This window comes from Castor canadensis, chromosome 3, assembly GCF_047511655.1.
Source record: "Castor canadensis chromosome 3, mCasCan1.hap1v2, whole genome shotgun sequence".
In the NCBI taxonomy this organism is placed as follows: domain Eukaryota; kingdom Metazoa; phylum Chordata; class Mammalia; order Rodentia; family Castoridae; genus Castor; species Castor canadensis.
Window position 1 is genome coordinate 32837650 of NC_133388.1, and position 23533 is coordinate 32861182.

General features: G+C 38.3%; 3 protein-coding genes and 1 non-coding gene across 16 annotated transcripts in view; 2 read left to right on the forward strand and 2 right to left on the reverse strand.

Annotated features, from left to right (window-relative positions):
• Aldh6a1 (aldehyde dehydrogenase 6 family member A1) overlaps window positions 1–1678 on the forward strand; it is an 18011-nt gene extending 16333 nt beyond the window's left edge. For all 4 annotated transcript variants that reach the window (XM_074067551.1, XM_074067550.1, XM_074067553.1 and 1 more), the window contains one exon: window positions 141–1678. Coding sequence is in view for 2 of the 4 variants with exons in the window: in XM_074067550.1 (XP_073923651.1) it covers window positions 141–245 (105 nt within the window). In the remaining 2 variants the exon portion in view is untranslated. The remainder of the gene's footprint in view (window positions 1–140) is intronic.
• The window catches only part of Bbof1 (basal body orientation factor 1), a 36801-nt gene that overhangs the window by 2139 nt on the left and 11129 nt on the right, over window positions 1–23533 (reverse strand). The window contains exons 4-11 of one of the 7 annotated variants that reach the window (XM_020166738.2): window positions 22770–22913; window positions 16382–16462; window positions 12399–12469; window positions 11184–11328; window positions 9635–10128; window positions 7159–7260; window positions 2871–2945; window positions 1239–2713 (exon numbers count right to left, since the gene is read on the reverse strand). In XM_020166738.2, coding sequence (XP_020022327.1) covers window positions 2590–2713; window positions 2871–2945; window positions 7159–7260; window positions 9635–10128; window positions 11184–11328; window positions 12399–12469; window positions 16382–16462; window positions 22770–22913 — 1236 coding nt within the window. In that variant the 3' untranslated portion in view covers window positions 1239–2589. Of the gene's footprint in view, window positions 1–1238; window positions 2714–2870; window positions 2946–7158; window positions 7261–9634; window positions 10129–11183; window positions 11329–12398; window positions 12470–16381; window positions 16463–22769; window positions 22914–23533 lie in introns of those variants that run through there. The other 6 variants (XR_012446097.1, XM_074067555.1, XM_074067554.1 and 3 more) reach the window with 6 other exon arrangements.
• On the reverse strand, window positions 2695–20329 carry LOC109688402 (E3 ubiquitin-protein ligase RNF113A-like). 4 transcript variants are annotated; one of them, XR_012446100.1, is made up of 3 exons: window positions 18938–20329; window positions 16382–16462; window positions 2695–2713 (listed from the first exon to the last, which is right to left on the reverse strand). XR_012446100.1 is itself a non-coding variant. In XM_020166739.2 (1 exon), the coding sequence occupies exon 1, from the start codon at window positions 20227–20229 to the stop codon at window positions 19213–19215; it is 1017 nt and encodes a 338-aa protein (XP_020022328.2). In that variant the 5' UTR covers window positions 20230–20329; the 3' UTR covers window positions 18934–19212. The 4 variants fall into 4 exon arrangements, 1 of the variants encoding a protein (XP_020022328.2); XR_012446098.1 differs by lacking the exon at window positions 2695–2713 and adding an exon at window positions 7226–7260; XR_012446099.1 differs by lacking the exon at window positions 2695–2713 and adding an exon at window positions 11297–11328.
• LOC141422252 (small nucleolar RNA SNORA1) lies at window positions 13450–13582 on the forward strand. Its single transcript, XR_012446850.1, has one exon. It is a non-coding gene; the product is annotated as a small nucleolar RNA SNORA1 (small nucleolar RNA).

Here is a 23533-nt window from a genome sequence, read left to right on the forward strand (position 1 = left end):
TGAATACCATATTGGATTTTGGTTGTGCCTACTGCTCAAATACAAACATGAGTAGTACACCACTGCCTTCAAAAGCTAATTGAAAGAGTGGTGAACCTCCCAGCAATACATGCTAACTCTCTTTTCATTTTGCTCTTTAGGGCATCCAATTCTACACTCAGCTAAAGACCATCACATCTCAGTGGAAAGAAGAGGATGCTACTCTTTCCTCACCTGCTGTGGTCATGCCTACCATGGGCCGTTAGAAACAAGTTTCTTCAAGACTCAAGTCAATCCTGAGTAATCTCCCTCTACTCTTGACTAACTTCACTTGCCTACTTTGCTCACACCAGATCCCTGGGATTGGATATGTTGTAGCTAAAATCTTTCTCAGGACTCTCTGCCCTTCAAAGTTGCAGCAGGGAGACTCCTACTATAACAGTGACACCAGATTTTTCACTTGCTCTTCATACTTGTTTTTGAGGTAACAGTTTTAACTGAATGTTTATCTGGAACAAGAGCTTAGTCCTGTTTTCTAAAAATTCTCCCCTTTTCTGATGACTTGAAGGAAAGGGATGTCAATGTATATACAGAAGATCTTCCAGTAACTGGAAGAACCCTTGTATCAGAAATACTGTAAAAACAGATCACCCTCTGGCTGAGCTTCAAACGTAGCCTTCCATCAATGCCAGTGGGCAATAACCCTCTGCCAAGTTTTCCAGAGCTTTTCACTCATCCCACACCATACAGGAGGAATCCATTTCTATTTATCCCACCATTGCTTCTTTACAACTGAATGTCACTTTGTTGTCCTTGTGATTCATGACCACTGTTTATTTTTATCAATGTACTTGTTCCTGCTTTTACAGTACTTCTCAAGGATACCTCAGTATGCAATGGATAAATCAGCTTTTTGTCATATGTGCCAAATGTTAAGTTTCAAGGTTTGCTTCAACAGTCATCAATCAGTGCTTTAACCATTAAGTCAGATGCAAACACTTTTCTTAGAAAGTTATTTCAAAAATTATCTTAAATCCAGAAATCAAGGAGTGTTCCAACCATGAAAGTGGATAAGGATTCTTGCCTTAAGCAAGTCTAACCATCTGTAATTTGTCAAATTTTATAGATTCTTTCTTTTTGCCTGCCATTTCTCATTAGTAATACTTGTTAATGAAAGAGTTCTTCATGGAGAGTAACTGACTGGAGCCTAAGAAATTTCAAAGCTTTCCATTACATGAAATAGTAAAGAAGCTTTGATGGTCTTCTGCCATCAAACTGCCTTTTAACTTTGTTGGGTTTTTTCTTTTTTTTTTTTTTTTTTGATAAACGTGAACTTTAAGTCAGAAAAGAAACTGATGTGCTGAACAGAATGGATTTTTGTCTTTTTGTTGCACCATCCCATCTGAATCCCAGCTTTCTGAACTAGGAGAAGGCTGCGGACTGTCATACTGTAATCTCTGTTGCTTAGCCAAATGACAACAGTCATTTATTTTCTGCTTCCTCATTAGTCACTTGGATAGTGCTACCTTACTCTATGGGATTATTCAGTGAGTGAAGGGTGGTAAAAAATCTTGAAAATGTATACTTAATGGACTGGACTTTAAGCTTATTACTACTACCTGCTAAATAAAATGTCAGAACCTTTCATCACTTAGGGGTGGCTAAAACTTTAACAAAAAATATACTTACAACAACACTACTGGGAGTTTTGTCTTGTCTTTTTTTTGGGTCTTCCTAAAGGTGAGGCAGTAGAAATTTATAGTTTGAGAATACAATGCCCCTTGTTTTATCTTAAAAAAACTATAGTTGTTATTTAGGTATTTAATCCAATCCAACAACTTTAGGCTGTGCATAAAAGGTTATTATTGTCTGAATTCCAAGTAGAATTAAATATCACAAAGAGTCCTAAAATTTTCCTTACATGTGAGTCATTTTTTAAAAAATGACTGATCAGAATTGTGTTACTCTAATTGGCATGAACTCACTTAGCCAGCTACTTGCTGCTCAGATTTTCTTGTTTCTTAGATTAAAAAATAAAAAACTACAGTTATACTCATGCAGGTAGCAGCCAAAAAAAAATTCAGTTTATTCTCTTTAATGACTCGATATGGTCTCATCTGAACTTTCTCAGATTCTACATTGTGCTTACTGATCATGAATAATAAATTACAAATAAAATGCCCTTAAAGAGAAAAGATCTGGCTTTAAAAAAAAAAAAAAAAAAAAGTACCATGTTTTCTTACATACTTTCCTTACTTCCTTTGTCCTCTACCCTATAGGGACTTATAGTCCCCACCTACATCCAAAGCCAAGAGTTAAAAGGTCACTATGTTTATGTTTATGCAGAAGATAAGAGGGCTGGGGTTAGCTTAGGTTTATACAGCATGTATGAGGCCCTAGGTTCATCTAGTACACATTCTGGCTAGCTGTTATTTCAAAAGGTTTTCAACACTAAAAGAGGCTCAGATGCCCATTTGCATTATGAGTAACATGCCTTTAGTGTGGACATTCCATTGATCCCTGAGAGCTCCTCACTGGCTAGTAGAGAAAAGACCTTTGTATTAGCCAAGATGCATAAAGGATTACAGTTGTGCCTACTGTTTGATTAGATTACAGACTCCTTACTATGTCAGAGTCTTGTCCTTGTGGAATACTAGGTAGCACCATTTCACCAGAGTCTGATACGGGAACTTGCTGGGTGATGAAGGTTTGATTTTGAAGCGTACTTTCATCCCTGCAATAATGACAAAATAATACTGCTGTTAAAAACTGTATGTGGAGGTCAGTTCAGAACAACATATTCATATTTTCAACTCTAGTACATGTCAGATGCCCACAAGAACCTCTGTTATCAGGATCTCATCGATGACCTGGCAGGAGAGAACTTATACCCAAATTTCTTTGTTTCTCCACTGTCAGAAACAATATAGTCTGGAACTGGAAGTCTAGAACTCTGGCTGTAATTCCTGTGGTGGGTAAAAGTCAATGAAGATAATGAAGCAGTGTCTCCTCATGCCTTCATATTTCAACTACACCCCTTAAAAGTGTTAACAGGAATGCTGTGGTTGCATGGCCTTCTTATTTTCAAAGTGAGCTTTTACACACACAGATATACTAGATTAGCAAGTTAATAAAGTGTTTAAACTTGAGACATGTTGAACTCAAGAAATATTTATGGAGCTGACCATAATGAAAGTACTCACAGAATAGTATTTAATAATGAAGGACCAAGGTTGAAAGAGTAATAACCAAAACATCCAGAAAAGCACCCTTCCCAAAAAAATAACTTCAGAATACAGAAAGGTTACCCAGTGGAGATAGGCCCAGTGTACTTTAGAAATTCTGGGTTTAAGAACAAGAAATAAACATATTACTAATTCAATATTCTAATTTCAAGTGAGCTTAACAGATAAAGTATCACAGGTTGATTTCCCAACAAATAAAGGCATATAACCACACTCCTAAAAGCTGTGCTCAATAGGTGCCTATGAAAGCAGAATAAACCTATTCAAAGTCTGACTATGTTAAATAGCCTAATAGTGACGCATGAAAAAAAAAAGTACTTTAGACACTAACAGTGCCTAAGTGTCTGCTAAATCATTTATTTTAGCTATTTATTGGTTATGCCCCTCTTAGACCAATCACAAAGAAAACTACATTGGAGTCACAATTATATACAATATATACACAATCTACTTGTCCTTCTCTCATGTAACTCCTCACCCTTCTGGTTTGAGCTTTCTCATTTAACCTCATCATGGAAATATTTCAACATTTCTCCATCTATTCATATCTTATTTTTCCTTTCTCCAATTGTGGCACAGATTTCAACAGGCTTAAACATGGTTCCACAGTGAGTCAGGTTTAATTTCATTGCTTTGGTGTGAATGATCACATTCAAATTCCTTTGTTTCTCCATTGTTGAAAACAAAAATATAGGCCCAGAACTCTGGCTATATTTCTTTGGGTATAGAAAAGTCAACTTGAAATGAGACATTTGGAACCTGCAGTCTAAAGTCTACTTCTGCCTCACTGGAAGGGTGGGGGGGGGGGATATATATATATACCTCAGTGAGAAAGCACTTATCTAGCATGTGTAAGGCCTGGGGTTCAATAGAACTCAGAACAGCAAAACAACAACAAAAGAGAGAATTAAAAAAAAAAAACAACTCTGGAAGACAAACCATTTCAAAGTTCTTCACATTTCACTTAATCTGCAATTCTTTCAAATCTATCTTTGTATTATATTCTTTGTTCTCTAGTTCTCTAGTTGTAGTTATTTGTTGTTATGGTTCTTTTTTATTTCCAGGTTGGTTTATTTTAAATTTCATCAAGGTTCTTGCCTCAGCTCTCTAGTCTTCTACCTTCATCTACTCTCCTAGACTCAACTTCCAAATTTCACTAAATATGCTCACATCTCTCTCCCTGAACCCATCACTATTTACAAATGTGTTAACACTATTTTTTACTTCAATACATTGCTATCATTGAACAGGAAGATTGTCTCAAGCAGGCTGTAGGACAAGAGAAATTGCTAGTTAAGCCATAAAATGAGTCCAGGGCCAAGACAGAAAGGCCCCATGTAGAGATAACTGCCCATTCCTGCCTTCCTTTGTCTCCTCTTATAAACAAATCTTCTAAAGCAGACCTCCCTTGCTGCTCCTATTTAAACAACCCTGGGTCTCTAACCCAGCACTGGCTCACCTATTAACAACTAACACATTCCTTGTAACCTGAAGTCCTGTACTGCCCTTTAAGAATTCATTGTTGGGGGCCCAGAATTTTGAGTGTGAGCTCATCTGGGACCTCCGATGTTAAATTTGAGTTCTCCATTTCTCTGAGTGTCTTGGTTTCTCATCTGACAGTATTTCTACAATATCATCTCCAGCTCAACACTGAAAATACCACTACTTCTTCTTGTCTGGAATGTTCCCCACCCCTCTTTTGTTCCTATTCACCTTTTAGAAATCAGCTCATGCTTTCACTTCCTCAGAAATTTTCCTCCCCAGTAAGGTAAGATTCTAATTAGGCTCTCATACCACTACCTAATTCCTCTAAGTCTATGTCTTAGTTGCATTTTTATGTTTGTGTGATGATTTGAATAATGCTTTTCTACCATGTAGGCCATAAACTCCTTTGAGATTAGACATGTCTTTATTTGCTTAGCCCTGTATCCTAAATAAATAGTTGGCAGGAAAACAAAACAAAACAAAAAAAGCTCTTGCTTATATAAATTTAACAGGTGGAGTGGCTCAAGTGTAAGAGCACCTGCCTAGCAAGCGTGACACCCTGAGTTCAAACCCCAGTGCCTGAAAAAAAAAAAAAACAGCTCTTGTTAAATAAATAGTAGATAATCAACACATATGTTAAGTGAATTAATGGATGGATTAAGTAGAGTAGTAGAGTTTAGGCATTTCCCTTAAAATGGTTTACACACCATTCTCCTATTTCCTAAGATAAGAAGCTTAAACTTTTTACTCTTTCTTGACTTTTTTCCTTTTGTCCTTTACGGCCAAGTCCTGTTTCTCTCCTTTTTTGATACTTGCACTCTTGTTTAAACCCCTCACCATTGCATGTGGATAGAGTAGTGCACAGTCTCTGCTGTTCCCTAATTCTTATTTTTGTTCTTTCAATCATCATTCATGCCACTATGTTTGGTTAATGTGGGTTCTGAGAACAATGACCTTTACCTATGAACCCTTCCAGGGAAAGACCATTACAGTGTGGCTTAGTCCTTTTTGTATTCCTTCAAGATGGAAAAGTAGGGTACACAGTACTCTTATTCAGGTTCCTGAAATGTCTGTAAGGCTCATCAAAATTTAATCTATAGCAGGACACCAGTGGCTCTTACCTATAATCCTAGTTACGTGGGAAGCTGAGATGGGCAAACAGTTCTGAAGATCTCATTTCCAAAATAACCAATAAATGAACTGGAGGTATGGTTCAAGCAGTACAGTGCCTGCTTTGCAAGCATGAAGCCCTGAGTTCAAATTCCAGTCCCACCCCCCCCCAAAAAAAAAAATCCAGGGCCCTGGCTTGAGTCACTCCACCAGCCCTTTATTGTGATGGGTTTTCTGAGATAGGGTCTCACAAACTATTTGCCTGAACTGGCTTCAAGCCTTGATCCTCCTATCCCTGCCTCCTGAATAGCTAGGATTATAGGCATGAGCTACTGGGTGCCGGGCTTAAATCCTACTTCTAATTGCTTTCTAGGACTGGAAGTATGGTTCAAGTGATAGAGTGTCTGCTTTGCAAGTGCAAATCCCTGAGTTCAAACCCCAGTCTCACCAAAACAAAACAAACAAAAAAAAACCTAATTGCTTTCTAGCAACACCAGATTTCCTAAAGCAAGGCAGTTTTACCTCAATGTTCCCTAAACACCTCATACCCATTTCTAACCCTGGGTTTTTCCTTATACTATCTACTAGGCTCCCTGCCTGATGTGCTCTCTCTAGTGTCCCACTATCCTCTAAGAAATCTCACAGAGTCATCTACTCCCTCCATTGACATACTGTCTGAACTTCAAGTATATTTTGCTGTGCCACCTAAGTTTTTCCTTGTTATATTTGGTTTAGATTGATTAACTAGATTGTAAGCACTCTATGAGTTCAAAGACAATTTCTCTCTTCATACTTTTCAATCCCTGATAGCACCTAAAAGTGCCAGGCATGAAGAAACTGCTTGATTTATTTTGACCACATACTATTTAAGGAAGGGTAAAAATCATTGATGAATCATAATGGAGTGAAATTAATCATTAAAAGGAATTTCTTGGAATATCTGTGGATTTCTGATTTGCTTTCTATGTCTCTTTCTTATATTAAGAGATTCCCATTATTAATAATCAACTTAAAATTCATTTACTTATCTTTTCAAACCAATAAAAACCTTAACAGTTGTTACGCTTCTCTATAGGTGCTGCACATTCAGCCCACCAATGTAACTTCTTAGTAAACATTACAGTAACATCACTTTAGACATCTCTCTCTTTTTTTTCATGCTTATTCATTCATCTTCCATTTTTTGTCTCTGGGAGTTGTAGTAGCTAAGCCAATAAAACCTTTTTATATTTCCTCATCCTTTAATATATTTCCTTCAGTTCTGAGTAAATTCATTGTTCCAATGTGGTTTCTAGGTTTCGTAACAACTTTGCATTTCACTGTAAAAATAGGAAATTACCTAGAAGCAAAACCATTCATTTTTGCAAAAAGCAATCTCAAGACTTTCTCCTTCTGTTCCCAGGTCAAATCTCCAATATCCACATTTCTTTGAGTACTTGTCCTAAAGAAGTTCAAAGAAAAAAAAGTGAAAAGGAAAAATGTAGTCAAAGTCAGCTTTTCCTCTTCTTTTTTTTTTTTTTGGCAGCACTGGGGTTTAAACTCAGTGCCTCATACTTGCTAGGCAGGCACCCTATCACTTAAGCCACTACACCAGTGTTTTTCTTCTTTTTAAAAAATGTAAAATATGTAAATAAACATAACTGATTATGTAATCACTACAAAGCAAATTATATCCATTACAAAATCATAAACCTGAAATGTGATGTAGTCATCATTAAGATGAAAATGACAAAAACTTTTAACACAAAACATACTTGTACTTAAACATTAAGCAAAAAGGCAAAATAGAATACTGTAATATAGGCTAGAGGCATGGTTCAAGTGGTAGAGCAAGGCCTTGAGTTCAAACCCCAGCACCTCCCACACGCCCCCCACACCCGCAAAAAGAATACTGTAATGTAACACTGTATCTAGGTATATGCAAGGATAAAGGGAACAAGTTAAAAAAAACATTGGAGAGATTACTGAGAGTTGTTTTTAACATTTCTCTTTGAAGTAAACATTTTACTATGAAAACAGAGTGATAAAAAAGTAAATTTAGAAAACAACATGTAAGCCAGGTACTGTAAATCCTAGCTACTCAGGGAGGTAGAGATCAGGAGGATTGAGGTTCGAAGCCAGCCCTGGGCAAATAGTTCAGGAGACCCAATCTCAAATAAACCCCATAATACACGTGTGTGTGTACACAGACACACACACATAAACACATACATACATATATACATACACAAAATGGACTGGTGCAGAGTGGCTCAAGTGGAAAGTGGAAAGAGCGCCTGCCTAGCAAGCATGAGGCCCTGAATTCAAACCCCAATACTGCCAAAAAAAGGGGGTGGGGGCTGGCAGAGTAACTCAAGTAGTAAAGCACCAACATGGCTAGTAAGCAAGAGGCCCTGAGTTCAACTGCCAGTACTGTGCCCCCCAAGAATAATAGTAATAATTACTATAATAATTATTATTATTTAGTAATTGAGAATGAAGCTCAGTGCTATAGCACTTGCAGCCAACATGCACAAGTCCTCTGTTCAATCCCCATCACTGCTTCCCCCTACTAAATAGTAATAGTATTAATATAAAGCAAAAACCACATTTGAAAGCACTCTTTAAAAAAAAAAAAGTACTGGTGTTTGAACCCAGGGCCTTGCATTTATGAGGCAGACACTTACTTGAGCCACACCCCTGGACCTGGAAGCACTGTTTAGTAAGATGTAAGCTCATAGTAGAATATAGTCCTTTTATGTTTCTTTGTTTTTGTTTTTTGGTAGGACTGCAATTTGAGTTCAGTTTGCACTTGCAAAGCAGGCACTCTACCACTTGAGTCACAGCTGCAATCCACTTTGCTCTGGTTATTTTAGAGATGGGGTCTTGCAAACTATTTGCCTGGACTATCCTCAAACCACTATCCTCCCTATCTCAGCCTCTCAAGTAGCTAAGATTACAGGTGTGAGCCACCAGCACCTAGTTTCAGTTAAGTCCTTTGAAGAATCCAATTATACTGCAATTTCAAAATGCACTATAAGGAATGATTTGTAAGCAGAAGACTGTACTAAGAGACAAAATGCCAAAATGAAGCATTATTATAGTATATAGTCTGCAACTGTTTGAAACATTTTACTACCTTTATCATAGTGGCAGGAGAGCTCTACAGTGTATTTTAAAATTTGGGAGAGAATTTTAGTTAATACAATTATGTGGGAGGCCACTACTGAGTATCCACAGAGTACTTCTACACAAGAAAGAACTGCTACAGCCAGGCACTAGCAGCTCACGCCTGTAATCCTAGCTATTAAGGAGGCAGAGATCAGGTAGACTGTGGTTCAAAGCCAGCCTGTGCAAATAGTTCGTGAGACCCTATCTCAAAAATACTTCACACACACAAAAAAAAGCTGGTGGAGTGGCTCAAGGTGTAGGCCCTGAGTTCAAGCCCAGTACCACAAAAAAAAAAAAAAAAAAGAATTGCTATAAATATTAAATTGAAGTTTTGAAAATTATATAGTTAGATATTACTTATCTATGAATTTCATCTCAGGATAAAATTTATGAGCACATCATAAAATATTCCAAATAGTATGCTTACCAAAAAATGTTTAAGCTGAATCTAATTCATAACCAATTCCCAATTTATAGGAAATAAGATAAAGGAACAAGGTAAAAAAAATTACAGCAACATCCTATACCACAAATAATCTAGTCTCTTTATAACAAATTTCTGTCATGAGAAAAAAGGAGGCAACTAACTGAAGTTGTTCTACATTATTTCTTTGAAGGACACAAAAATAGTACAAAAAGAAAATACATTAAAGTGGCCTTAGTACCATTTTTCAGCCTCTATGAGATCCTGATTCATGCTATTGGTGCTGTGTTCTCTGCCATCAAATGTTCTGATTTTGGGATACTCTGTTCTTCCTGCACATGCTGTTCTCATTTTTAAATTGAAAGCAGCTTGTGCTATCTGTTTATAATGTCTCCTGCTGACTATGATCTGTTGCTTCACTTGATGTAGAGCATCTAGAAAGAAACTTTCCATTTCTGTTCTCTCATCCAGTATGTTCTTGGCCAGTTTCTTCACTCGATTCATTTCCCTGTCCTTCATTTGAAGAAGCTGCTGTAGCTTGTCAATTTCTACCTGACCTGCTTGGTTCTCTATCATTGCCTGTTGCTGCAGTTTAGAAACTTCAGCCTCAAACTCTTTGGTCATATAACTCAGAGCATTCTCCAAGCTTACTACCTTCTTCTGAAGAGTTTGGATTTGTGATTTCTGCTGGGTAAGTTGCATAATCTTTTCCTTAATCAACAGCTCATTGATTTCCTAAAAACAGAAAACATGAAAGAGGTATAAATGTTTGTTCTTTTTTTAAAGCATTCCAGAACATAAAAGTTCCTCAATAATTTCCATTACTTCATGAAACCTGAGTTTGATGCCAGGATGAGAAGGTGATTGTTTTGGTATTTGTATGTATAGAAACTAAGAAACATCCTTCGGTCCTTGTCTGGACTTATGACGGCAATCCACTGATTTTGCTAATTATGAAACTCAAACTTCCTCTAGAATTCTGAAAGGTTAAATATTGTAAGTCAATAAAACTACACAGTAAAACATTAACTACTACTACTGTGGTAGTCTCTTAATTGCCTATCCCAATGTCCATTTTCCCTTTCCCTTTCCTCCTTAGTAACTAAAACCCCAATTTATTCAGGAAGGTAGTAGACCTAGCTGAGAATACCCAGCCTCCATTGCAATTCAGCATAGTCAAGTTCTGGCCAGTGACACATAGTAGAATTATGTGTAGGACACCCAGGAAATCTCTAAAGGGAGGGGCACACTGTTTTTTTTTTTTTCTTCATATCCTTCCTTTCTGCTCTTTGGAGTAATGGTTAAGCTCTATTAGCCACCTTGGCCATGAGGCAACTTTGAGGATATAAGTCACATATTGCAGAACTGAGTTAAGGAAGCCAAGTGTCTCTTGACTTTGTGGCACTACCATTCCTGTTCTGGATTGCTTACCTCCAGACTTCCTTTCGTAGAAGGAATAAAACCTTTATGTGGTGACACCCAATGGTGTCAGGTCTGTTACTTATAGCCAAGCCAATTCCTAAGTGATTTAGGGACCAATTAGAAGTAAAGCAAAATGAACATTCTAAGGTAGCAGAGAATAAGAATCATGTTTGATGAAATATTCTTTATAAAGTCATGCCTAATGCTCCTTATAAATCATTCAATATTTAATCTGTCTGTAAGAAAAGTGCATGATACAGATAGAAAAAAATGGTGCTGTTGTCTAATTGTTATTATAGTCAATCCTTGGTATTTACCAACCCAATCCTTTAAAAAAAAATAAGATGGAAACAAATGAGAGGGAGAACCTTTTGATGTAAAAGGAGAGTACGACTCTCTTGCAACTTTTGGGAGCTTTTTTGTAGGGTATCAGCTTCCTTCATGTGGTATGTAAGAGCTCGTTGGAGATAAATATTCTCTTTAAAGACATTTCTTCCAGCAGTATTCAATTGTCTGAAATAGATATAAGAATCCAAAACATAGGCCTAAGTTTTGGGTATTGTCAAACATTATTAATTATTATCAATCTCCAACATTATTAATGGTCACCACTGGACTAGATATGCAGCTCAGTGGCACTTGCCTAGCATGTGTCAGGCCATGGGTTTGATCCCTAGCAACACACACATACACACACGTGACTACTACTCATGTACTCAATAAGTAAGGTAACTAAGTTCTTAACCAATAGAAAAGTGAAAAGTGATGTGTTAGGGCATAGTGATGAATCCCTATAAACATGGGTGACTCAGGCAGGAGAATTTTGAGTTTGAGACCAGCCTGGGCTACACAGTGAGACCCTGTCTCAAATTAGAAGAAAAAAAAAAAAGGAACATGTTACTTCCAGGTATAAGTTTCCTATGCTCTCTCCTACCCACGTGACTAGACCTGAAGAACTCCAAAGAGGCAGAGATAAAAGATGGAAGCAGCCCAAGTTCCTGAATCACCACTGGAAGAAAGCTGCCAGCCCCATGTGGGATTATTACATGGGGAAGAGATAAATCATTGAGACCTGGAAGTCATTTATCAATATAATGCACTTTCATATTACTTCCACTAATAAACCTCATTACAATCCTGCAAAGTTGCTATTATGACCCTATTTGGGAGGGTGTTCTGAGACAGGGTCTCTATGTAACCCAGGATGTACTAGAATTCATGATCCTCCTCCCTCAGCTTCCCAAGAGCTAGGATTATAGGCATGTACTGCTACACCCAGTGGTCCCATTTTCAGATGAAGAAATTTAATTTCAAGAAAGTTAGTAATTCCTTCAATGACCAATTAGTATACATGTTGAGAACCAAAGTCTAGGTTTGAACCCCAAGTCAGGTTCTTTCTATCACATCATGCTGCTACAGAGGAGGTAGAGGCAAGGGGTAGGGAACACAAAGAGAAAGAAACAGTGAATAAGAGTAGACAGAACATCTGAAGAAAGCTAGCCAGGAGAAAAGGGAGAGGATAAGAAAACAGATCAGCATAGAGATATGGAGGCTATCTGAGAAAGGAGGCAACAGTCTCTTACACCACAGCTTCATTGTGGGCTCTCTCTGCCAGCATTACTATCTTCTTTTCAGCCTCTTTTTCTAGACGTTGCTTGGAAAGAAAAAAACGTTTAAATACAGAATTACATTTTAAGAACAAATTTTATACATCAGAAGTTATTACTTCAGAATGTCAAATAAAATACTCCTGTCCACTTGACGTGAAGTGAAGAACTCCAAGTATTGATGAAGGAGCCATCAAAAAGGATAGTATGATAAGAACCTTAGGAAACCTACCAATTTCCCCACGGAACATGACATATACATGGGTAAGGGGAGAGGAGAAGGAAGCAAAATCCACATTATAAAAAGCAGAGCTGAAAGAAGTTTCTCCTAAATCTAATGTGGTGAGAGTTACACATTTATTCATTCAATGAATGCCTATTGGACGCTATTGCTGTACTGAATTGTTTTAGTTATCAGAGATTCTATGGTAAACAAAAAAGATAAGGTCCTTGATCTCATGGATTTCCTATCATAGGGAAGGAGCTAAATCATAATAATGACAACATACTGAAAATTTACTATGTATCAGGCATAGTTTTAAGAGCTTTACATATATTACTGCAAAGCCCACTGCCATCAAGCAGCAGTTCTGGGGCCCAAACCAGAATGGGAGAATACCCATGAAGTCTGTACCAACATAGTAAGGCAGATTCTGCTGCGCTGGTCAACCAACACTTATTCCTGCGCCTTCCCCCCTTTCCATCCCAGCTTCCACTAGTGGCCAGAAAAACAAAACAGCCATTTTCACAGTATCCTTTGTAACATGGCCAAGTAGATGTAAAAAGAAATCTGCCAGCATCTTCTGGGAAAGTTTTAATGACCTCAGATAAAAAGGGGCAGATATATCTACAGCCTTCCTTCCTTCTTTCTTGCCTTAGACACAACACTTAGAGCTAGTAGCCATCTTGCAACCATGAAGCAAAGTTCAGGAGCCACCTGTTCTCAGACATAAAAATCCTATTTATATAAGTACTATTACTCAGGTATTCTGTAAACTGACCAAGTTCTTCTAAAGAGACCAAAATTTGCCTCATTCCAGATGAGAGGGGGCACTGCTGATTGGTGTCCTAGATTGGTCAATGTGGCTAAATTGAGACACAGGTCATGCTTCCATCACAGTAAATGCACTGCAGTGGTGACAATGAGATCTGTAACATTTTGCTTAAGCTCATGGATGAAAAGATGCAATGAGAAAAATGTTTCCTAGAAAAACTTGGTATTTATAAAGTGCTTTCTATAATTAATCTCCTAGGACTGAACAATAAATTCCTTCAGGAAATTAAATCCCACAGGTCCTCAGGACAACTGGATTAAGCATCTTTTAAAGAGGGCTATCCTGGAAGAAAAATCAACTTTAAAGGTGACCTTGATGTGCAGTAAAACCAACCAAAACATGTAAAATTATTAAATAATTTACTGACATTAAAAAAAAAAAGAGACCAAAATTAGGGTGGAGTAGAAAGGAGAGGAAACTAAGAACAGTTCATCCTTGAGGGCTGCTGTTCCTGACAGTACCAGGAAGGGACTCAGAAAGGAAGCAACAGGTGCTGTGCCTGCCTCACTTCCTGCAGGTAATTTCATATGCAAACTAGAAACCTAGAGCCACCACTGTATTTTTGTATGTGTGCATGCTGGTAGTGGTGATTGAACCCAAGGTCTCAGGAAGGCTAAACACATATTTTGCCACTGAGCTGCCCCAGGCCTTAGAACTACTCTTTAAAAAAAAATTCTTTTTATTAACATATATTAGCTGTACAAAGGAGTGTCACTGTGATATTTCTTTCTTTTTTTTGGTGACTCTGGGGTTTGAACTCAGGGCCTCACACTTGCTAGGTAAGCGCTCTACCACTTGATTCACCCCATCAGCCCTCATTATGGTATTTCATACATGTGTAAAATGTACATTGTATGGGGGTAAGCACATTTACCCCTCTGACACTCTTTCTCATCCTCCTCCTAGAACTACTTTTTAAAGCATTTCTTTTTACCTAAACCTCATGAGTTTTTATTTTTCTTGCCCTCAACTCCCTACAATCCTTCCAGTATCTGAAAGGATCTGTTCTCTTTCCTAAGAATGAAAAAGAAACAAAGGAATTAAAGCCATGAACCTCTGAAAATATTTTGTGGAAGAAAAGTGTTCCAATGAATTTTCCCTAATTTGGTGAATTAACTTCAGCGACACAAGAAACCAGGAAGTTTATAATAGACTAAGGAACATTTTTTTCTTTTTTTTTTTTTGCAGTACTGGGGCTTGAACTCAGGGCCTACACTTTGAGCCACTTCACCAGCTCTTTTTTATGAAGGGTTTTTTCGAGATGGGTCCTGTGAAACTATTTGCCTGGGGTGGCTTCAAACTACGATCTTCCTGATCTCTGCTTCCTGAGTAGCTAGGATTACAGGTGTGAGCCATAACTGCCCAACGTTGAGCACCCCCCCTGCCTTTTTTTTAACACCCTTAGCTCCACTTGACAAAGGGAACACCCTTATACACACACTAGAATGACTTCTCCAATCCCATTTTATACAGGATACATGTAGCTTTCACCTCACTAAGAGAAAGAACACCAAGCTGAGGCCTGAAGCCTTGGGACAGATGACAATCCCTTTTGAGAATATTTCAAGTGTCTCTGAATGGAAACAACCTAAGTGCCCATCAAGAACAATGAAATCCAATCATGTGCAGTAAATGAATGGAACTAGACTTTGTTATGCTAATTGTGAAATAAGCCAGGCACAGAAAGAATAGGAGATATTGTAGAATTTAAACAGGTTTGTCTAAGGCTGGAGGTATAGCTCAGTGGTAAAGTACTTGTTTAGCAGGTGCAAGGCCTGGGTTCTATTAGTAGTACAACAAAATGAGCAAGTTGGTCTCACAGAAGTTCAGAAGTAGAATGGTAGTTAACAGAGGGGAGGAGAGTGTGAAAGAAATGGGATGGGGAAAGATTGATCAATGGAGCTAAATTACAGTGAGATACCAGCAAGAAGTTCTGATGTGCTATTGCATAGTAGTGTGATTATAGGTAACAATAATGTACTGCGCCTTTCAAATCTAGAAGGATCTTGAAAGTTTTCATTATAAAGAATTGATAAACGTGTGAGCAGATATGTTTAATCTGATTTAAGGATTGCAGAATGTATTCATGTATCAAAACATTACATAGTAACCCATTATGGGTAATTTTAAAAAAGAATGAATCTCTAAATGAAAGGGAGAAAAAAAGGAATGGACACTGAGGTCTCTACAGTGGAAGGTTTTGTTTTCCCTGGTTTTTATTCTGCTATGACTTTTTGTTGTAGCTATTGTTTTAAAGGGTTTTTTTTTTTTTTGGCGGTACTGGGGTTTGAACTCAGGGCCTCATGCTTGCTAGGTAGGCACTCTACCACTTGAGCCACTCTGCCAGCCCTTGTTGTTATTTTAAAACAGGACCTCACTATATACCCAGGCTGGTCTTGAACTCACAATCTCCTGCCTCAGTCTCTCAAGAGATAGAATTAGAGGTGTGTCTACCACTATACCCATCTTCTGGTATCTAATAAGATACCAAATGGAATGTTAGGATGTCTCAGAATGCATATAAATACACCTTTGTTCTAGTAAACAAAACTTTTTTTTTTTTTGCATCAGGGCCTTGTGCTTGCTAAGCAGGTGCTCTACCACTTAAGCTGTGTCCAGCCTTTTCTGCTTTAGTTATTTTTCAATATGGTCTTGCATTTATGGCAAGGCCTGCCTAGATTGAAATCTTCCTATTTAAGCTTCTCTTGTAGCTGGGATGACAGGTACCTGCAACCACACCCAGCTTTTATTGGTTGAGATGGTGATCTCAGGAACTTTTTTGCCTGGGTTGACCTTCTAAAAATGCTCCTCCCAATCTCCACATCCCAAGTAACTAGGAATATAGGTGTGAGCCACCAGACCTGGTTTACAAAACATTTCTTAATTAACCCTAGTATTCTGTACCTTTTCTTCAAAAAATTTGCCTTCCAGTCTTCTAAGAGTCTCCTGATGTTTCTTCTCTGTGTTCCTTAAATTTTCTTTCACCTAAAATTTGAAAAACAAAGAATGGTCAAAAGGAAATGGGGTTGACTGGAGCATGTTCATAGAAAATTCTCAATAAAGAATCATTCTGTTGTACATTACCTCCTAATCCTAAATGCACAGAAAAATTCAGTGTCCTTGCTTCTGAGTACTGTATTTCCCTCAATCTTCTATAGATTTACAAGATTAGTTTTGAGGTTTTTTTTTTTTGTGGTACAGGTGATTGAACTCAAGAGCCTCATACATGTGAGGCAAGTATTGAGGTTTTAAAAAATCTTTTATCAATAATAGTTCTCAAAGCATTCAGAAAATTTGTTCTCATAATCATATTTTCCAAATATCTTATTTCAAATGTGGAATCACAGAATCATAAAATTTTTAAAATGAAAGGAACATTAGGAGCTACATTATGCAATTCTCTCACCCAGTATAGGAATCCCTTCTGAGAAAAATGTTGTAAGACAGAAATATCACTAATTCAAATCTCATTATAAACCAGGCTGCTCTTTAATAATAGTTCTCATTAAAAAAAAAATTCTTCCCAGTATCAATCTAAAAAACACCTCCTCATGATTCATATGCATCATACTTATGTTCTCTAAACTATATTGAATAAAAAGGACATAAAATTCTTTTAGGTAAAGAATTTCAACTAGTTTAAAGCAATGAGGCTGTGGTCTATATTTAGTGGCAAAGATGAGTAATATTGAAATGGGCATACTTAATCTAATATTTATGTAACAAAAAAGGCAGTAGTACAGAGCTTTCCATCAGAGGGTAAGTCAAATGCTGCTTCTCTCACCAGCTGTTTGATTCTGGGCAGTCACTTAATTTTTCTAAGCCTCAGGTTGCCAGGTATAAAAAGAGGATAGTAATAGTATTTATCTCATAGGAGTATGGTAGGATTATAATACAAGTAAAGTATTTAACATAGTAACCATTTAATATAAAGCTTACCTAATATGTTTAATATTGTATTCCCCTATACTTAATCATTTTCTCTACTGTATTCTAATGTATTCAATCTCCACTTTATATGATCTCTTTCAGATGTTCGTTCTTCCTCAATGTCTTAAGATAATTTTTAAACGGCTTCTTGTATTATCAAAGACTTTCAAAATTAATACAGCATACACATTTATAAAAACATCTTCTATCCTGGTATCTATGGAAATGGACCTCGCATATGCCATTAGACTCCCCCCAAATTCTATAAATTAATCTTTCAAAAGATGATTAGGCAACATACATTAAAAACCTTAAAGCTCGTGTTTTGTTTTGTTTTCTAAGAGATAGATGGGGTCTTGCTATGTTACCCAGGCTGGAGTGCAGAGACTATTTAAAGGCATGATCCCACTGCTGACCAATACTTGCAACCTAGTGTCCCTGCTCCTAGGTCACCATATTGATGAACTCAGTGCACACACCCAATCAGCACAGTACATCACAGCCCCAAACTCCTGGCCTCAAGCCATCCTCCTGCCTCTGTTGGTACCATAGGCACATACTAACTTGCCTAATAATTCAGGTTCTTAAACCCATAAATTTCACTTCTAAGAAGTTACCCTAAAAGCTAATTAAAGATACAGAAAACTTTTCATTCCTGTTCACTATTTGATAGTAAGTCCAAAGGAACAATCAATAAATTATATCTACTCAATGGAATTCCATATTTATTCAAATATTTATAGAAAAATATTTAGTGGTACTGAAAAATGTTCACAATATAGAAAGTGAAAAATCAGGTTAACAATTTGTACATCATGAACTTACTTTTGTGAAAATAGCATATAGATATTTTATGCGTATTCTACATAGCAGAAGGAAAAAAGCAAACACTATACAACAAAATGTTAAAAATGATTATCTCTAGGTAGTGTAATTGTGGGAATTTGGGTTGTTTTCTTTTTTTATCCACTAAGCTAAATTTGCTGAAATGAGCATTATCACTTTGCCAAAAGACTAAAACTACTAAAAAAAACCCCAAAAAACAAAAAAACCTGCAACCCTCTATGTTTCTGCTGTTAATCATATATATATATATTTTTTTTTTCTTTTTTGGTGGGAGATGGTGTCTTCCTATGCTGGCCTATGTGATTTTCCTGCCTCAGCCTCCTGAGTAGCTGGCATTACAGCTGTGTATCACAACATCAGCTTCTACTTTTTTCCTTAAAATGTAATCTAATATAACCAGTCTCTTTTCAAGTTGTCCAATAAATTCTAGATAAAAAGTAAAATTTTCTTTCTTAATGTATGCCTTCCAATTTTAGCTACATGATCCCCCACCCAACTGCCTTATTTTCTCTATATTTGAGATTCCACAGAACCACCTTGTTTTTTCCCCATAAGCCAATACTTTTGCCTTCGAATTTTAAGTGTTCCTCAACAGTTCTCTTACAAAGGTGTGAAATCTGTTTCTCCACCAGGCGGCAACATTGGTTTTTAGAAAGAAAAAAAAAAAATCATACTATGGCTCACCAGAATTTGAGCTAGTTCCTAATTCCTTTTGATACATATATATCTATATATCTATATATCTATAGATATATATAGGATGACTATTTTGAGAGTTCCTTAAAAGTTAAATATATTCAATCTGCAACATTTTCATATAAAAAAAAAAACCTTGATATTTCTTCTAGAAACCTTGACATTCCTTCAGTTATAGATGGTTGGTGAGTTTTGTTGAGATGACCAAAAGAAAAATAAAATATTTTGAATTTGACAGTTATGGAAAACCTAAGTAATGGGAGTTAGACCCCATCGGCATCCTCTGGGCTATTAGAAGCACCACACACTGCGGCAGCTCGATGCTTCTCCAGTTTACCAATCAACTCTTTTGCAGGATTGAAGACGCCATTGGTCTGCTGGTCACAGACATAACAGCGCGGGGTGGTGCGAAAATGCTGCAGTGCACAGCTCTCACAGAAATAATGCTTGCATTTGGTGACAACTGGGTTTTGAAAGGCTTGGCGACAGATGAAACACTTGAATGGCATTTCGTCATCATCACTCCCTACTTCGTAGTTTTCGTCTTCACAGACACCGTAGCGACCCTCATCAAGCTCTCGTTCGATCTGCCACCCGTGTTTGTAATCTGATCGGTCATGGAGGAATTTGCAGCTGTCTCCAAAGCCGCAGAAGCCAGTCTCTTTGTAGTCCTTACAGATGTCGGGCTGGTAATCCCAGCGCACGGTGGCACGGAGATGCTCAGGCGCTCGGATGGGGCCTTTTCTCACCATGCCGGAGGACGCATTGCCCATGGATGTATCCTTGGGCTTCATGTACTTCTGGTAATTGTTGATTCCCCGATAGATCTTGTCATCCTCCTTGCCCTTCAGCTCCTCCTGGATCTTCTGGCTGCGCTCGAAGATGGCTTGTGCGTCTCGCTCCTTCTCTGTATCCAGCTCGTAGACGGCAGTAGCCCCCATATCCTCCGGGCCCGCGGGTTTGGCCGAGCGCGTGGACTTGTAGGCCACCCCCAGCCCCTCACTCTCCTCTTGCTCCTCCTCCTCGCTGCTGGGGTCGCCGTGGGCCGCCTTCGGTTTACCGCTGCCGCGGGTCTTCTGGATCATCGGGTTGCGGGTCGCCCGCTTCTTCTCCGGTCGGACCACACTGCTGCCTTCGTCACTGCTGCTGCCGCTTTCTCCCGGCTCCGGGTCGCACACCGGGCGCTTCCTGCGGCCTGCAGTCCCTTTCCGCCCGGGCTTTTTGAAGAGGAAAGGGCACACCTGCTTCGCCGGCCTCCGTGGAGAAGGCTGCTCTGCCATCTTGGCGCCCCCAGCAGCGAAACGGCCAACCCGCGCGAGCTGGGCGGTGCGGCACACTGCGTCACGGCAGTCCCGCGTCCGCCCAGAGCCGAGAGCGCGAGTGCGCAGGCGCCAGCCGCCCGTCGGCGTTTAATGAAAAGGGTTTCTGAATCCCAGCTGTGTATCTAGTATTTAAGTGAATACAAATTCGTGACCCAAAGAATTTACAATCTAATAGGGGAGATAAAACAAATAAATATAATGTCAAGATAGGCTGGGTAAACTAGTATAAAATAAAACCAAACACCACGGAAAGGTACAGAAACCTTTTTCTTCTTTTTTTTTTTTGAGATAGGTCTCACTATGTAATCTGGGCTGTCCTGGAGCTCGCTATATAGTCCAGGCTGACCTGGAGTTTGCGATCCTCCTGCCTTGCTTCCCGAGTACTGGGATTCTGGGATTACAGATGTGTGTACCAACACACAGGGCAAAAAGGGTTTTGGGGTTTGAACTGGAGTACTGGAGTTTGAACTCTGGGCTTCACGCTTGCTAGGCAAGCTCTACCACTTGAACTGCTCTGCCAGCTCTGTTTTGTGTTGGGTATTTTCGAGGTAGGATATCACGAGCTATTTGCCTGGCCTGGCCTCAAATCTCAATCCTCCTGATTCTTACCTCCTGACTAGTTAGGATTATAATCGTGAGCCCCCGGTGACCAGCTTAAGAGTATTTTGTTGGTGGTGGTGGTGGTTGTGGTACTGAGGTTTCAACTCAGGACCTCATGCTTGCTAAGCATGTACTCTACCATGTGAGCCATTCCACTAGGCCAAGAGTCTTGGCCTCTGGGGGAAGGCCTCATAGAGAACACCCACTGGAGCTGGGCCTTTGAGAGATGGGTAAAAATTTAATGGACAGAGATCAGGAATATATTCCAGACAAAAGACAGTGTGAACAAAGTAAGAAAGTAGCTCATGTAGTGTGCTTGCCTAGCATGACCAAGACCCTGGGTTCAATCCCTACCACAGGAAAAACAAAACAAAACTTCAGAGCTAAGTGGAAACCAAGTTTGAGTGGATTAAAGGGAGTGTGTGTATGAGAAGAGAGCAAGGATACTGTAGGAAAAGATTACAATGTGTTGTCAGCTACAGGTGGTAACTTACACCTGTAATCCTAGCTATTAGGGAGGCTGAGATTGGGAGGATTGCCAGCCCCAGGGAAATAGTTCAGGAGACTCCCATCTCCAAAAACAAGACCAAAATGGACTAGAGGTATGGAGTGGCTCAAGAGGTAGAATGCCTGCTATGCAAGTTCAAACCCCAATCCATTACAGAAAATTATAATATCCATAGGTAGGTGTAGAATCTTAACTTTCACACTAAGGAGTCTAAATAACATTCTGTTTACAGTGGAGAAATCCTAAAGATTCTTGAGGGAGGTGACCAGAACATCAGCAGAACCGATGTTTTAAAGATCAGGGACTCACTTTTAACAGATTATGGCAGAAGCAATGTTATGTGTCTTGCAAGGCTATCATAAAAAAAGTGGTCAGTGGTAAAGCACTTGCCTAGCATGCACAAGGCCTTGATTCCATACCCAGGACCATTAAAAAAAAAAAAAAAAGATAGCTTCTGCCTGGCTTTCTTTTAGATTATTTGCCCTAGATGAAGTCATCTACCAAGTCACAAGGACACTCACTCAAGCAGATTAGAGTCCCTGATGGGAAGAGGCTTTGGCCTCCTATAATCACCAACACCAACTGGATAGCCATGTGGAGTGTACCATCTTGGAAGCAAATTTTCAATCTCCAATCAAACATTCAGATGAAACCAGCAAATGCTTTAAATTTGGGGTATGGGGTGTGTATTTTTGCAGAAAGTAGCACATCACTGTTTATATACATTCTCATTATGTGACATGTACTATTTTAAGTACTTTACATGTGCTATTTCATTTAACCACCCTGAGACAGTTAACTTGTATCCCCATTTTAGAAATGAGGAAACCAAGTTACAGGAAGGTTAAATAGCTTGCCTACAGTCACAAAGCTGATTTCAGTTTCCTATAACACTTACTGCATTATGACTAATGCAATAAAACTACATTCTAAGCTGAAGGAATGGAAATTAGGAGAAAGAGCCTTCATAAAAAGGTCAGAGAAACTTTCTGAAAGTACATGGTCTTCCTCACTACACTTACCACTACCCACACAGCCTTCTAATTTTTTTCTAAAATTATCATTCATCAGGCTAAACACATTTTCCTTTACAATTTTGCTATTTTTGCCCTGATATTTTCTAATAACTGGTAGTTTGCTTCTTACTGAAGTCAATCCAAAGATTTAACTGCTGAGAAATGTGGAAGGTGTGTTGGCTGACATTTGGTAAGTTCACAAAGAAATTAATGCTTAGAAAAAGAACAGTCTAAGGGTCAAGACCTTCAGCTTCCTCTTTTTCTTTCAAATAATCTCTGAAATAACAAAGAGAGCTCTTGGCTATCTCACAGGAATAAAAGATTTTTTACAGGCATAAATAGTTAATTCTAAACTTTAAAACAAGGTAACTTACATCATCTAATTCTCTCTCCACTTGGATTTTTCTCTTCTGAAATTGTTTTATTGTCTTCAGCTCTGTTTGAATCATGCCAATTTCTTTGGATTTTTGATGGAACCGTCCCTCCAGCTCATTTATTTGTATAGTATACTTTTGTTCCTGTATTCAAAAAAAAGGCAAGCCTAGAGACATTTGTATATCTTCTTTAAAGAAATGCCCATTTTAATTTTGCATAAAGGTTTAATTTTGCATACAGATTAATTTCTGTAAAATTTGTATGCGTGTAATACAGTGGTAGAGTAGGCTCTGGGTTCGGTCCCCAACACTTAAATATAAAAAGAAAACAAATTTAAAAACTCTCTAAAACTCAAAATTAAAGCGTGCTTTGAGATGGTAATAACCTTCACAGAAAAGAATTTCACATGGCTTTTAACTTTTGGTTTTGATCATAGACCTTTATTGGTATAGATAATTTAGGGAAAAATGCCCCTAAAATCTTAAGCTGTTTCATTCACTGTTGGTGGTATTACTCTTGTGAGATGATTATTATTGATATCATGAAGAACCAAGACTTTTGACAAGGGAGAAAGGAGTTACAGGTGGATAAGGTTAAACAAATATCCTATATTTTGAGGTTGGATGTATCAGCCAGTGACAAGGTACCTGCCTGGCATGCTCAAGATCTGGGTTCATTCCCTAGAGCCAAAACAAAACTCCCAAAAAGCTATATTCCTGAACCTGAATTGAAAGTATTAGTATGAACCCATGATTTTTTTTTT